The 15,062-nt window shown below is 43.3% G+C and overlaps 1 protein-coding gene across 1 annotated transcript in view; it reads right to left on the reverse strand.

The window, feature by feature from the left end:
* Nucleotides 1-15,062, reverse strand: part of LOC123752295 (C-signal-like) — a 174,632-nt gene that overhangs the window by 106,871 nt on the left and 52,699 nt on the right. The window contains exon 2 of the mRNA XM_069315143.1: nucleotides 11,608-11,659. Within this exon, the coding sequence (XP_069171244.1) occupies nucleotides 11,608-11,659 (52 nt within the window). The remainder of the gene's footprint in view (nucleotides 1-11,607; nucleotides 11,660-15,062) is intronic.

Raw genomic sequence — 15,062 nt, forward strand, 5'->3', positions numbered from 1 at the left:
AAAAAATAACTCTCCAAAGTTCATTTTCACATTTCTAGTTATGGTCTGACGCCTAGAAGGATTTCGCAAGACTTCTCACATTTTCAAAGACAATTTTGTTTGTACTCCGTTTCATACTTATATTTGTTTAAGGGGGAGGTGAAAGGGTACACAGGGTTTTGGATGAGGTGACAGGAAACAAATCCATGGGGAAAAGACAGAACACGAAACAATGGGTATATACAAGGGTATATAACCATGGGCATACATTTAATCTGCTTGCTTCTGTGCTGGTTCGAGGTCTTGAAGTGAGTAGATGTAATTATGTGTTAATAGGCTGCTGATTGCTGGTTTTGACTTTTTTATGTGTAGGGCCTCGTTGATGTCGATTTTTCTGTTATCGTTGTATCTGTCGATAATTTCTGTGTTGCTTGTTAAGATTTCTCTGGTGATGGCCTGGTTCCGTGAGGAGATTATATGTTTCTTGATGGAACCCTGTTGTTTATGCATTGTTAATCGCCTAGAAAGAGATGTTGCTGTCTGGCCTATATACTGAGATCTCTGGGGCTGACAGTCCCCAAGTGGGCATGTGAAGGCATAGACGACGTTGGTTTTTTTGAAGGCGTTCTGTTTGGTGTCTGGAGAGTTCTTCATGAGTAGGTTGCCCGTTTTCTTGATTTTGTAATAAATTGTTAACTGTATCTTCTGATTTGTGTCTGTGGGGATAACATTCCTATAAATAATATCTTTCAGGACACTTGCCTCCATTTTGTGAGCCGTTGAAAAGAACTTCCTGTAAAACAGTCTAATAGGAGGAACAAGTGTTGTCTTAGTTGACTCTTCAGAGGTTGCATGGCATTTCATTTTTCTTTTGATGACGTCTTCAATATAACCGTTAGAGAACCCATTGTTGACTAGGACCTACCTTACTCTACAGTGTAAGGCAGGTCGTCGACCTGCTTCTAACCAGAGCTGTGATTGAGAGCTCAGTCAACGTAAGCATTGATGATACTTCTCTTGTACCTGTCTGGGCACTCGCTGTTGGCATTAAGGCACATTCCTATGTTCGTTTCCTTAGTCAGCTACCATTCCTCTCCGTGACTGTTACATCTAGAAATAGCAGCCTCTCGTCACTCTGCATCTCGTAAGAGAATTTTAACACCGATTTCTGCTCGAATGCCTCCGTCAGCTGCTGCAGACGTTTGACATCAGGTACCTCATAAAAATGCCATCAACGTACCTACACTATATAGCGGGTTTCAAGTCCATGTCAACTAAGACCTTCTGCTCTATGGTACCCATGTAGAAGTTCACAAACAGGACACCTATGAGAGACCCCATGGCGACCCCATCTACTTGCTTATACATGTGCCCATCGGGACTCAAGAAGGGTGCCTCTTTAGTGCCGGCTTGGAGTAACTTTCTCAGTGTGCTCTCTGGTATGTCAAGAGTGGTACAAGCCGGTTCACGATACACTCTGTCCATCATCATCCTGATTGTTTCGCCCACAAGAACGTTGGTAAACAGCGAATCCACACCCAAAGAGGCTATTATCCCCGTGGTTCGTGCTCCCCGAACGAGCCACGGGGGCTCGTGCTCTATTTTTTATGGACACGGAGCTTTATTTATAAGTCAACGAATTCTTTTGGAGACAGACTTGAGACTAAAAGCACAAGACACATAAGGAGTCAGCACACAGTTTAGTCGCTTAGCCAGTCTGTATGTGGGTGTGGGTATCTGGCTGATGATTGGCTGAAGTGCGTTTTCAGACTCGTGGGTCTTGACATTCCCGTATAAGAGCCTTTGTGAGAATAAGGAGATAGTCGTCAGGAAGGTGACAAGTCGCCAATATACGTCAATCTTACAAAAGACGAATACCTGGCAAAAAAGAACTTCATACTCTCCGACCAAACTAAATTCCAATGGTAATGAAGGACACTACAACCGAATTAAAAACCGAAGGTAAACATATTGGTCGAAACTGTGAACGCCAAGAAATCTGGACTCCACCTACCAAAGGTTTTTGGGGAATTCAAACCTGGTTACGCATATGGGAATGACAAAACCCGCAAGCCAGGAATTCCACTTCTTAGGTACCTGGGTGTTAGTCAGCTGTCACGGGCTACCTCCTGGGGGAGGAGGCCTGGTCGAGGACCGGGCCGCGGGGACACTAAAGCCCTGAAATCATCTCAAGATAACCTCAGGATAAGATTGGTTAGTAGGAAATCTCTTACCTTTGTTCTCGTCATTTAGTGACAAGGTAAGAAATCCCTACATTTTTTCGACTACCTTCGAGACAATTGTCTCACAATTCAAGTAGGGATCCCTCTTGTCCTTATCCTCGTCATATAGAGTACCGGGTACAGGATTCCCTACGTCCTTGAAACACTTAGTTTCATTTTTTATCTCAGTATCAATTCCAATTCACTTACCAAAGTTAATTGATGTAACCTTGACAATTAAGTTTAATCAGGATAGTTTATCGTTGCCACGTCATCCTGTCAGTCTGAAATTTCATATTTTGGTACATCCACTTGGGTATTCTCTTTTATATATTTACTATCAATCACCATGTTTCGTCTTTCCTCATTCAGACAGAATCCAAACGATGAAATGGGCACACTAGATGGTGCCACCAAGGCGGAGATGCTGACTCTAGTAAATGAGTACAAATGAACAAATCCACAAGGGCCGTGACGAAGATTCGAACCTGCGTCCGAGAGCATCCCAGACGCTGCCTTAATCGACTGAGCTACGACATGGTTAAAAGGAGTTGAAACCGAAGTTCTACTGAACTTACTGGATCCTGACGGTTTTGATCCATACGGTGAATCCTGTTTCTTTTGACCATGTCGTATCTCAGTCGATTAAGGCTGTATCTGGGATGCTCTCGGACGCAGATTCGAATCCTCGTCACGGCCCTTGTGGATTTGTTCATTTGATGCATCACGCAATTGTGATTTCTGTGTGTAATGAAGTAAGGGCGAAGAGGGAGAATGGTCTATTGACATAGCTCGAGTGCATGGGGGGTGTGTTGTGTAAAACTCTGGTTTGTGCCTCGGAGAAGCTGCAGGATCCAGTAAGTTCGGTGAGACACTGTTTTTTGCTGAGTCAAGATGTGTAGGGCCTTTAAACTATGATAGATTGAAAGTGTTATAATGTAGATGGCCTAAGCCCAACTCTATTATGTTCCATAATTGTTACAAGATTAACAGAGGCCCTTGGAGGCCCACCCCACGAGCCTGAGAAGGTAAAAGAAGAACAGAATGCGACATAGGTACGAAAAGAAAAACGTTCATTCATGAATGTGCCCCATACCCAACATAGAGCCACAATTAGAGGCAGGACACCCAACAAGAAGCTATCGCCGATCATGCCGGGGCCCCCCAGGGGTGCGTCGTGAGTATACGCCCCACAAACGCCACCTTAAGAACCGTCAGTCCGACGAGATCGGGTTCAGTGACGAAAGGAGGATTGATAATAAAAGATTCCCCTCACTCTCGACGTTGGGTACAACAGTTTTATGGGTGCAAGAATATGCCTCCTCAAGCACCCGGGCGTCAAAATAGAAGTCCAAAAGAATAACCAAAACAAGCAGAAGGTCGGCAGGAAACGACAATTAGAAAGGAGAAGAGGGGGGGGGGGAGAAAAACAAAACGAAACATAAGGAAAAGGAAAAGGTGTCCAGCAGAATTAGAGAGGACAGCAGCAGGAGCACAAGGCGACAAAAGGACAGAGGACTGCCTTAAGGAGCATCACACTCCTGCAGCTGCCCACCAAGCCCCTCCACGGCAACAACGAGCTGGACAGGTAGGGGTACACATAAGGAAGTAACAATACAAACAAAAATGAAAAGAGGAACGCGCAAAATTGGTGTGCAGCGAGGGATATTTTTCAGCCAGAATCTCCCTTCATGTGCCTCTCACTCCGTCTTAGCAGGCTCAAGCCACCTACCACAGCTACACTTGTTTTTCATCGATATTCTTACTAGTCCAGGGTTCTACCATCAACTATTGTACTAGGTCAACGTCTCCAAGTAAGGCAGTTATTTCCAACAAGAACATTACCTTATCCAGGGAGGAGAGACCAGCTCCCCCCAGCCGCCAACCATTTTGAATTTCAAACGTCCAGTGACGCTTCAGCCTAATCGCCCAGATGATTTTTGTCTGTTTTGTCTCCCTAGCTACTGTCATCGCCGCCAAGTGTCAACTCCAGCATCTTCTGCATTGTTCTGCTCATTGGACGGAGTATTTTCTACATTTCAACATTCATCTGTACTCTTCATTTCTGCAATCGTCGCCGTCGTCCTCCCATGACGTCACGGCACTCCATGACATTACAGGTAGGGTGACTGCTGGAGTGCTGTCCATGACGTCAGCACAGCCTCAGGAAACCGCCGCCAGGATCGTCTCCGGATGTAAACAACGCCGCCAGGATCACATCCGGATGTAAACAACGTCGCCACTCACCTCTCCACACGACTCCTCGTGGCTCCTGGTTCAACCTTGACGCCGAGCGGACGTCTGGATACCTCCTCCGCCTGGGAGCCGCCGGATCACGTCCTCTTTTCGCGTTTTGGCTTTGCTACTGCCGTTTGGCATCCCTCTTCAACGGCCCGGTTGTACGACGCCTGGCGCACATATCGCCTTGGGTCACGGGATTGTTGATAGATTTTTTTTTGGCATGTTCTGGCTGGTTCTCCCGTCGGGGTGACGGTGCTTGGGGGCCGGCTTGGCCGAGAGGTGCCAGGGGTTGGCGGGTCTTGGTGGGTTCCTGGTGTGCCCTCAGTCGTGGTGGGCGGCCGGCTTCTGCTCTGCCGGAGGGCACTGGATGCCTGTTTTGCATTTTAGTTTTGGGCTGAGTTTTGGTTTTGCTACCTGGTGTTCTCTGTGTGGGGCGGGGCCGGTGCTTGTCACCCTGAGAGACTCCTGGGACTCCCCAATCATCTGCCTGGCTGTGCGTTTATTTGCCGTATGGCATATTAGTTTCTAGTGATTGGCGTCACTCGTCTCGCGATTTAGCTTGGCATTTCACCTTTCTTGGCTTCGCGATTCATCGTTAACGGGTACGCCGGGGCGCATCCGATCCCACGATCGTCGTCGTCCCTAAATCAACAACAACAACAACAACACGACTCTTCGTCGTTCTTCACGTTATCCTTAGTTGTTCTGAGTATAACATAGCCCGGAGCTAAGTAAACTGTAGCTGGTACTCACTGTGCTGTACAATAAATTCGAGATAATAAGGAAATAACCCTTGTATATCAAATATTCTTTCCTCCAGTGACTTGATAAGAGGAATTGGCTGCCCATTCCTAACTCTCAGTTCATTTTTTTGTGGTATTTGGTGCAATAAGTTCCATTGCTCATTAGTAATATGCTAAGTGATTCCATGTACATTTTGTTGCAGTGCATTAAGTAGAAATAATAATTGTTTTTCAACAGTTGGAAGTGCATTATAGACAATTATATATTTTTCCCAGACCTTTAATCTAAAGTTTTCTTTCAGCATTTTATATTAAGTACTCACCTAGTTGTACTTGCGGGGGTTGAGCTCTGGCTCTTTGGTCCCGCCTCTCAACCGTCAATCAACAGGTGTACAGGTTCCTGAGCCTATTGGGCTCTATCATATCTACACTTGAAACTGTGTATGGAGTCAGCCTCCACCACATTACTTCCTAATGCATTCCATTTGTCAACCACTCTGACACTAAAAAAGTTCTTTCTAATATCTCTGTGGCTTATTTGGGCACTCAGTTTCCACCTGTGTCCCCTAGTGCGTGTGCCCCTTGTGTTATATAGCCTGTCTTTATCAACCCTGTCGATTCCCTTGAGAATCTTGAATGTGGTGATCATATCCCCACTAACTCTTCTGTCTTCCAACGAAGTGAGGTTTAATTCCCGTAGTCTCTCCTCGTAGCTCATACCTCTCAGCTCGGGTACTAGTCTGGTGGCAAACCTTTGAACCTTTTCCAGTTTAGTCTTATGCTTGACTAGATATGGACTCCATGCTGGAGCCGCATACTCCAGGATTGGTCTGACATATGTGGTATATAATGTTCTGAAAGATTCCTTACACAAGTTTCTAAAGGCCGTTCTTATGTTAGCCAACCTGGCATATGCTGCTGATGTTATCCTCTTGATATGAGCTTCAGGGGACAGGTCTGGCGTGATATCAACCCCCAGGTCTTTCTCTCTCTCTGACTCTTGAAGTATCTCATCTCCCAAATGATACCTTGTATCTGATCTCCTTCTTCCTACCCCTATCTTCATTACATTACATTTGCTTGGGTTAAACTCTAACAGCCATTTGTTCGACCATTCCTGCAGCTTGTCCAGGTCTTCTTGAAGCCTCAAGCTGTCCTCCTCTGTCTTAATCCTTCTCATAATTTTGGCGTCGTCAGCAAACATTGAGAGGAATGAGTCTATACCCTCTGGGAGATCATTTACGTAAATCAGAAATAGGATAGGTCCAAGCACAGAGCCCTGTGGGACTCCACTGGTGACTTCATGCCATTCTGAGGTCTGTCCCCTCACTGTAACTCTCTGCTTCCTATTGCTTAGGTACTCCTTTATCCAATGGAGCGCCCTACCAGTTACTCCTGCCTGTTTCTCCAGCTTATTCATCAACCTTTTATGGGGTACTGTGTCAAAGGCTTTCCGACAGTTCAAAAAAATGCAGTCCGCCCATCCTTCTCTCTCTTGCTTAAACTTTGTCACCTGATCGTAGCATTCTATCAAGCCTGTAAGACAAGATTTACCCTCCCTGAACCCATGTTGATGGGTTGTCACGAAGTCTCTTCTCTCCAGATGTGTTACTAGGTTTTATCTCATAATCTTCTCCATCACCTTGCATGGTATACAAGTTAAGGACACTGGCCTGTAGTTCAGTGCCTCTTGTCTGTCACCCTTTTTGTATATTGGTATTACATTAGCAGTCTTCCATATTTCTGGTAGGTCTCCCGTTTCCAGTGACCTACTATACACTATGGAGAGTGGTAAGCATTACAGTACCTGTGTTTATAATACAACAATAACGAGATTAATAACCCAGACGACACCGGGTCATATGCAGTTTCACCTGTTCCTGATCTCCAGTCAGAGCCAGAATTTTGTAGTACTCTGCAGGAGTTACAGGTTGACATTCGCAAAATTTATAATTAAGTGCATCTTGCAATTATTCTGGTAACTCTACCCCATGTATCTCATTATCACTGAATAATGTATTGTATACTGTATACTTCTTTTAACTAAGTTTTGTGTCTTATTCTGATGCATTGAGAAGCTTACTGTGCTATTTGTATTTTTACAGTGCATGTCTTCAAGAGTTTCATTACTGTTCTAGCAACCACATTGAGCCCTGTGTTCCGGACTGCTATCACTAAGATGTTAGCCTTCTTGGTCCAGTTGGTATATACCGTGTAAATATTGTACATAATTTGTTTTATCTTGTTATTTAATTATAAGATTCACTGTGGTTGTTAAGTCATACCTGTTGTTCCAATTATGCAGATAATTGTATTTTATTATTTTCCAAGCACATGCAATTGATGCAAGATGTTGATAATTTTGTTTACACAATACCTGTTTTGTACTGATCATACTTGATGCTTAAGACATGCTCATATTCATACTCTTGATCCTGTTGATGCAATGTTCATATATGATCTAATTTTTATGCCCATGCCAAGCGATGTTAGTATTATACACACCTGATCCAATCTTACAATTTTTATTCTGAAACTATGCATGTAAGCCATTATTTTTGCCACCAAGAGTCCTTCATTATTATTGTAATTAGCTAGCCAGAGATTGTCGACAAGGGACGTCGACTTGGTAGCATGTATGAGCGGTGTTAGCCTTTAAATTCTATATCGGTTGGTGAGCAACCAATCCGGTGGCCAGAGAGCCTCATGACGTCATTCTTCAGAGCGTGCAGTAGCCGCCTTTCCTAGTCAGCCAGTCAGTTCCTCTCAGACCTAGATACAGGCAGGATGTATAGGCCCTTGGTGTGCTGATATTTATTCTACCTCAAGTAATAAAGCCAACAAGTACATGTGTGTTACTCCAAGACCCTAAGCAAGATCTACACAAAAGGAAGTAACAATACAAACAGAAAAGGAAAGAGGAACGTGCAAAAAATATTTATTTGGTGCTGGCTGTAATGGAGATGGACTAGACATGCTTAACATTTCAAAAATGATACTGTATTTTGGATGGCAGAAAGCCAATTTCCACGTTATGTTACGTTACATTGTGTTACAAGGACTAAACAGTCACACAGTAATATTTATTTGGTGTTGGATGTAATGGAGATGGACTAGGCATGCTTTACATTTCAACAATTATATTTTGGACAGCAGAAAGACAATTTCCACATTACGTTACAATGTGTGTTACAAGATCTAAAAAAACAGTCACACAGTAATATTTGTTTGATGTTGGATGTAATGGAGAAGGACTAGACATGCTTTACATTTCAAAAATGATATTTTGGACAGCAGAAAGCCAATTTCCACGTTACGTTACATTATGTTACAAGGACTAAACAAAGACAGTCACACAGTAATATTTATATGCTAGAATAAGGTATAAGACTGTCTTACGATACTAGTTTTTCTTAAACAATTTTTTTTTTGTTTGCAGGGATATTCCTGCGCGGGCCCTAAGCCTCTGGCTGGCCCACTAAGTGTTGGTTGTTTCTGTTTTACTTGGGCGGAGTATGAGTATTTATGACTCGTGTGGTCGCTTCAGTCACAAAAATGTTAATTGTGGAAAGAACGATGTTTGCATATTGGTCACGTTACGTTACGAGGTGTAAAACACTCAATCACATTGATTTTGATATATACGGACTTGATGATCATATTATTACTTTAAAGATTGGAAAAACTTTAAACTAAGCTTGATGGTAGAAGCTAATGTCTGTTTGAAATTCGCTTTACTGCTAAGATAATGGAAACGCTGTAGATGCTACGATGGTCGAGATGACTGTCTCTCTGTCGGCCTACTCACAAAGTGAAGCAAAGAACTACTTGTGTTATTTTTATAATTATTATTATTATTATTATTATTGTCGTTGTAAATGTCTTAAGTGTTTAATAAATGAATAAAATTATATATAAAAGGGTTTATGCCCCTTAACTATTTATTGCTCTGAATACTGAGACATGCATGTAGAGTGCTAACCCTGAGGGATGTCAAGTGAACGGTTGGTGGTAAGTGTAAGGCGGGAGGGGGGTAGGAGCGCCAGTAGTGTTGATACGCTTCTCTGACATAAACATGCGACAGTCTTGTATCGAGTAGGCTAGAAGCGGCATAATCCAGATGTGAGAGTCGCTGATCCCACACACCAGGTGTTGAACTCTTGTACCTCAGAAGCGAAGATCTCCTGTGTGTGATATGATGAGGGCTGACAGTCAAAAACAACTATGAAAGCTGAGATGGAGAGGAACAGATACACACCTCCTAACAACAACAAAAAACCTAGTAACATTAAAATGGAACAGCCTATCCGCCAACCTATTTAAAAAAAAAACAAGGCGAAATAAACAGAATATCTAGAATTAGGAAGGTCCATACAATGTTACAAAATACTCACACACCCACCGATGAGAGCTAGGTGAAGGGGAGCGCACAAAGGGGGGACAGGGTGGGGGTATTGTTGACAAATACTCCCCCCCTCCCACTCGTATACCACACTTCCACTCCACCCATCAAAAAGGGTAGGCTGCTCCTCTCTCCCCTGTTTTTACCATGGACTAATGTAACCTCCTAGGTCATTGTGAGAGCTTCCTTACCCTTGTGTGTTATGTGTGTGAGGGGGGCATAAGTCACCTCTAAGATAAGGTAATACATAACTATGAAAGCTGAGCCAGTGACGAACTCAAACCTCCTAGCCATGTGGTATGGCCCATGCATTATGTGGCATGTGGTATGCGCCATATGGCATGTATGCGGAACTCCAAAAAGTGTAGGCTTAAGGGGAGGGGAGAGGAGGAGAGGGGGGGAGGGGGACATTGTTTACAAATATAATGGATACCTCACTCCCCTCTCATAACCAGCAGAGATGCGCTGCCATGAACACCTTTAATCAAGCACTCGTGTATGTCACGAACTAATGTCCCCTCTTAGAGTGTGTTGACGGCTTTCTCAACTGCCTTGAGAGACCCAACTCTTCCGTCGTGTGTTTGTGTGATATGAAGCAGTAGGTGGAGGCGGCAGTGGTAAGAAGTATCCTGTTGGAAATATACACTTCTCCTTCAAACTGTCAACTATCCTTACTGGGATCATCTTAACTTTGCTAACTAACATACCACAGACATTATTGTTTTAAACATGAGAGAAGGAGAGTGTGAGGGCCACTGCCAGTACCACCCAGAGACCTCACTTGGTGGCCCCTTCTTCGCAGACCCATCCCTAACCATACACCTTAATATATTCGGTCTCCTATTCCTGTGTTCTCATGGTGGGAGGCCTCTCCTCGCTCAACATAGACTTCTCCATCTTACATACTATTATTATTTAACTATTTTTTTTATTAATACATTAGGTACATCTGCATTAGGGCACATCTGCATTAGGGCAGCTACCCTAGACTATATGAAGTGGAATACAGTGTGTCAAAACTGCTAACTACGTGATCCTATAAAATCCCCATCACACAGGATGGTTAGTCATACAGAGGCACGTGATAAGCAGTCTGCACTGGCAGACTCCGGATGCATTTTGAGGATATCATCAACACAAGATTGAATAAGGTAACAGTGGTAATAAAAGTCCCCATCTCCCCATCTCGCAGGATGGTTAGTCATACAGGGCCATATGTTTAGTAGCCTGCACTGGCAAATTTTGGGTACACTGTGAGGATATTTTCAAGAATATGAGAGTGATTAAAGTAATTGCAAAGCTCCAGGTACCTCATGCCAACTGGTCTGAAAGGTTTAATAACTGGGCATTCAGTGATGTAGTGCGGGAGATCGTGCCGTAGTTCCTGCTCACAGAGTTTGCAACTATTTTACTATATATATATATATATACATATGCGACTTAACTCTACGGTACCAACACGTACATTTCCATATTACATACATGTACATATACTACACACTCCTGCTGCTTCACTTACTCGCCTTATCCTCTCTACACACAACTCAGCTCATTATTCAACCTAAGGACTAACACCGTGCAGGCGGGCGGGCGGGGCCACCACTCTCAACACTTGAGCTGGTTTCCCAGCGCCCCTCTCACCTGTGACAGGTGTGCCCACTGGTACACACGTCCCAGATGCCACACACGGATCTAGTCCTAACTATTATTCTACCTGAGGACTAGAGCCGCGTGGGAGGGGGCACCCATCTCACCCTTTGAGATGGTTCCCACGCCCTCACCTGTGACAGGTGTGTCCGCGGACACACCTGTAGCAGGTGTCACACACAGTTCTAGTCCTCAACCTCACTACTGCTGGAGATGTAGCACAGGCTGTAGGCAAGTTCTGGGAAGAAGATGGAAGACAGGCAGACAAACAGGATCGCAGATGAGTAGGCAGAGAAGAAGGTAGGAGAGAAGAGTAATGAGATGATGAACTAGCAAGAGAAAGATAGATAATGAGAGAGGAGTTTCTTCTTACCAAACTTGATTATCCTGAGGCGGCTGTGGTCCCTGGCCAAGCCTTGCAACTCCTGTGGGAATAACAGTAATTCATATTAACAACATCACCACAGTATTACATGTCACAGAGAAAAACAGAGATCCCCTTTTTTATTATGTAATTACAGATAATTATTCCTTTATAATTATTAAAACAATTAAAATAAATCCTTATCTGTAAAATAGTCTGCCTATTTGTCTGTCAGTACAAGATTGAAGGGAGCGAACTTAGGGCTAGTTCATTAAACTTTACAGGATCACTGGTAATTGTATTGGAGAGTGTCATACAGTTATCTGGGTTGGCCCTTTGAGGGGCGTTAAACCCTATACCCCCTGTAAAAGAGTAGACCCATATTGTACTTCATGAAGTTGCTCGATATGAATATATATATATATATATATATATATATATATATATATATATATATATATATATATATATATATATATATATATATATATATATATATATATATATATATATATATATATATGTTGTTGAACATGATCGAAAAAATAAGATTAATCATTGTAACACGAATTTTCTCAATATTTCTTAGGTTTTTCTTCACTTTCGGTGGTAATAAAAATAACAATTCTCGAAAATTAATTTTTAATTGTCTGACGACTGAACACGTTTCGTAATCCTTATTACATTTTCAAAGTGTTAATTTACACACAGATTCATCGAACTTATAAACATTTTGGGTGAGGTGATATGGTACAAAGGTTTTGGGTGAGGTGAACAAACTTATGACAAACACAAGACAGAATACGAAACAATGGGTATAAATTGGATATGAGAACTGCAGAAGGTCTATTGGCCCATAGTTTCTCTTGTTGCTTCCCTATTGGTTCGGGACCTTGAAGTGGGTAGAATATAGTTGTGCATTAATTGGCTGTTCATTGCTGGTGTTGACTTTTTTATGTGTAGTACCTCACTGATGTCTAGCCGCTTGCCATCACTGCACCTATCGATGATTTCTGTGTTGTTTCTAAAGATTTCTCTGGTGATGGTCAGGTTGTGAGAAGAGATTATATGTTTCGTGATGGAGCCCTGTTTCTTCTACAGAAGCACCATACTGTCCCATGAACTCAAAGCGGCAGCTAAGAGCCTTCGTGAGAACAAGGAGATGTGACAAGTCGCCAATATACGGTATTCTTAGAAAAGACGAATATCTGGCAAAAATGAACCTCATACTCCCCGACCAAACCAAATTCCATAGGGTAACGAAAGACACTACAGCCGAATTGAAAACGAAGGTAAACAGATTGATCGAAACTGTGAATGCCAAGAAATCCGGACTCCACCTGCCAAAAGTTGTTGGGGAATACAAACCTGGGTATGCATATGGAAATGTCAAGACCCACAAGCCGGGAGCCCCACTTCGGCCAATCATCAGCCAGATACCCACACCCACATACAGACTGGCTAAACGACTCAACGGGTTGCTGACTCCTTATGCACCTTGTACTTTCAGCGTAAAGTCTCCTAAAGAATTTGTTGACCTACTGCAGAGAGCGCAGTCCACTGGGATAAAAGCCTTGTTGGATGTAGAGTCACTATTTACCAATGTGCCGGTGGACGAAACAATCGGGATGATAGCAGATAGAGTGTATCGTGACCCAGCTTGCACTCCTCTTGACATGTCAGAAAACACACTGAGGAAACTACTACAAGCCTGCACTAAAGAGGCAGAAGTTGTAGAAGTTCGCAAACAGGACACCTAGGGGAGAACCGATGGCGATCCCATCAACTTGCTTATACATGTGCCCATCCCGGCTCAAGAAGGGTGCCTCTTTAGTACAAGCTTGGAGTAGTTTCCTTCGAATGTTTTCTGGTATGTCAAGAGGAGTACAGGCCAGATCACGATACACTCTGTCCGCTATCATCCCGATTGTTTCATCCACAGGTACGTTGGTAAACAGTGATTCTACGTTCATCGAGGCTCTTATCCCTGTGGCCCGTGTTCCGCACAGTAAGTCAACAAATTCCTTTGGAGACTTCAGGCTGAAGGTGCAAGGGACATAAGGAGTCAGCAAGCCGTTGAGTCGCTTCGCCAGTCTGTACGTGGATGTGGGTATCTGGCTGATGATTGGCCGAAGTGGGCCTGTTTACGAACTTCTACATGGATACCATCAAACAAAAGGTCTTAGTCGACATTAACTTGAAACCGGCCATATACTGCAGGTATGTTGACGACATTTTTACACAGGTACCTGATGTTAGACATCTGCAGGTGCTGAAAGAGGCATTTGAGCGGAATTCTGTGTTGCGTTTCACTTACGAGATGGAGAAGGATGGGAAGCTGCCCTTTCTAGATGTAACAGTCATGGAAAGGAGCGGAGGTTTCCACACTGCAGTCTACACTAAGGAAACAAATGTAGGAATGTGCCTCAATGCCAACAGCGACTGCCAAGACAGGTACAAGAGAAGTATTGTTAACGCTAATCTCGACCGTTCTCTCAGCCACAGCTCAGGATGGAAGCCAACAAGGTGGCAGTTGCACGCTGAATCCACTACACCATACTTTAAAGCCATTAGAGAGTAGTGATTACAGCGTGCAACTGCCACCTTGTTGGCCAGTGTTCGAGTCCCCTGGTGGGTTGAGTGACTAAAAAGTTATGAACTTCAGCTAGTGGTTTATAGGCTAGTCTGTGCATTAAGTATTTGGCACTGAGTTCTCCCACATAACAGAGCTCGATGAAAGAGCACCAGAGGTCCCACACTATCTTATTGCCTGGGAGAGGATTGGAGTTCTGGTTGGTAAAATACCCAAGAATTCCTACCTCTCGAGTCCCCTGACCGTTTTTCTGGTTTTATAGTAAATCGTCAGTTGTATCTTCTGATTTTTGTCTGTATGGATAACGTTTCTACTGACAATATCTTTCAGGACCCTTTCCTCCGTTTTATGGGCTGTGGAAAAGAAGTTCCTGTAAAATAGTCTAATAGGGGGTATAGGTGTTGTGTTAGTTGTCTCTTCAGATACCCCCAATTAGACTATTTTACAGGAACTTTTACTATACTATATTTATTTACTATAAAACCAGAAAAACGGCCAGCCTACTCATGAGAAACTCTCCAGACACAAAGCAGAACGCTTTAAAAGAGACCAACGTCGTCTTTGACTTTAAATTCCCTTTTGGGGACTGTAAGCCTCAAAAAACCCAGTATATAGGCAAGACAACAACATCTCTTTCCAGACGTTTTACGATGCATAAGCAACAGGGCTCCATTAAGGAACATATAATCTCTTCCCACAAACAAACCATCACCAGAGAAATCTTAGCAAACAACACAGAAATCATCGATAGATACAGCGATAGCAGGCGGCTTGACGTCTGCGAGGCACTACACATCAAGAAGTCAACACCAGCAATCAACAGCCAATTAATGCACAACTATATTCTACCCACTTCAAGACTCCACTCCAA

Source organism: Procambarus clarkii, chromosome 81 (genome assembly GCF_040958095.1).
Source record: "Procambarus clarkii isolate CNS0578487 chromosome 81, FALCON_Pclarkii_2.0, whole genome shotgun sequence".
Lineage (NCBI taxonomy): Eukaryota > Metazoa > Arthropoda > Malacostraca > Decapoda > Cambaridae > Procambarus > Procambarus clarkii.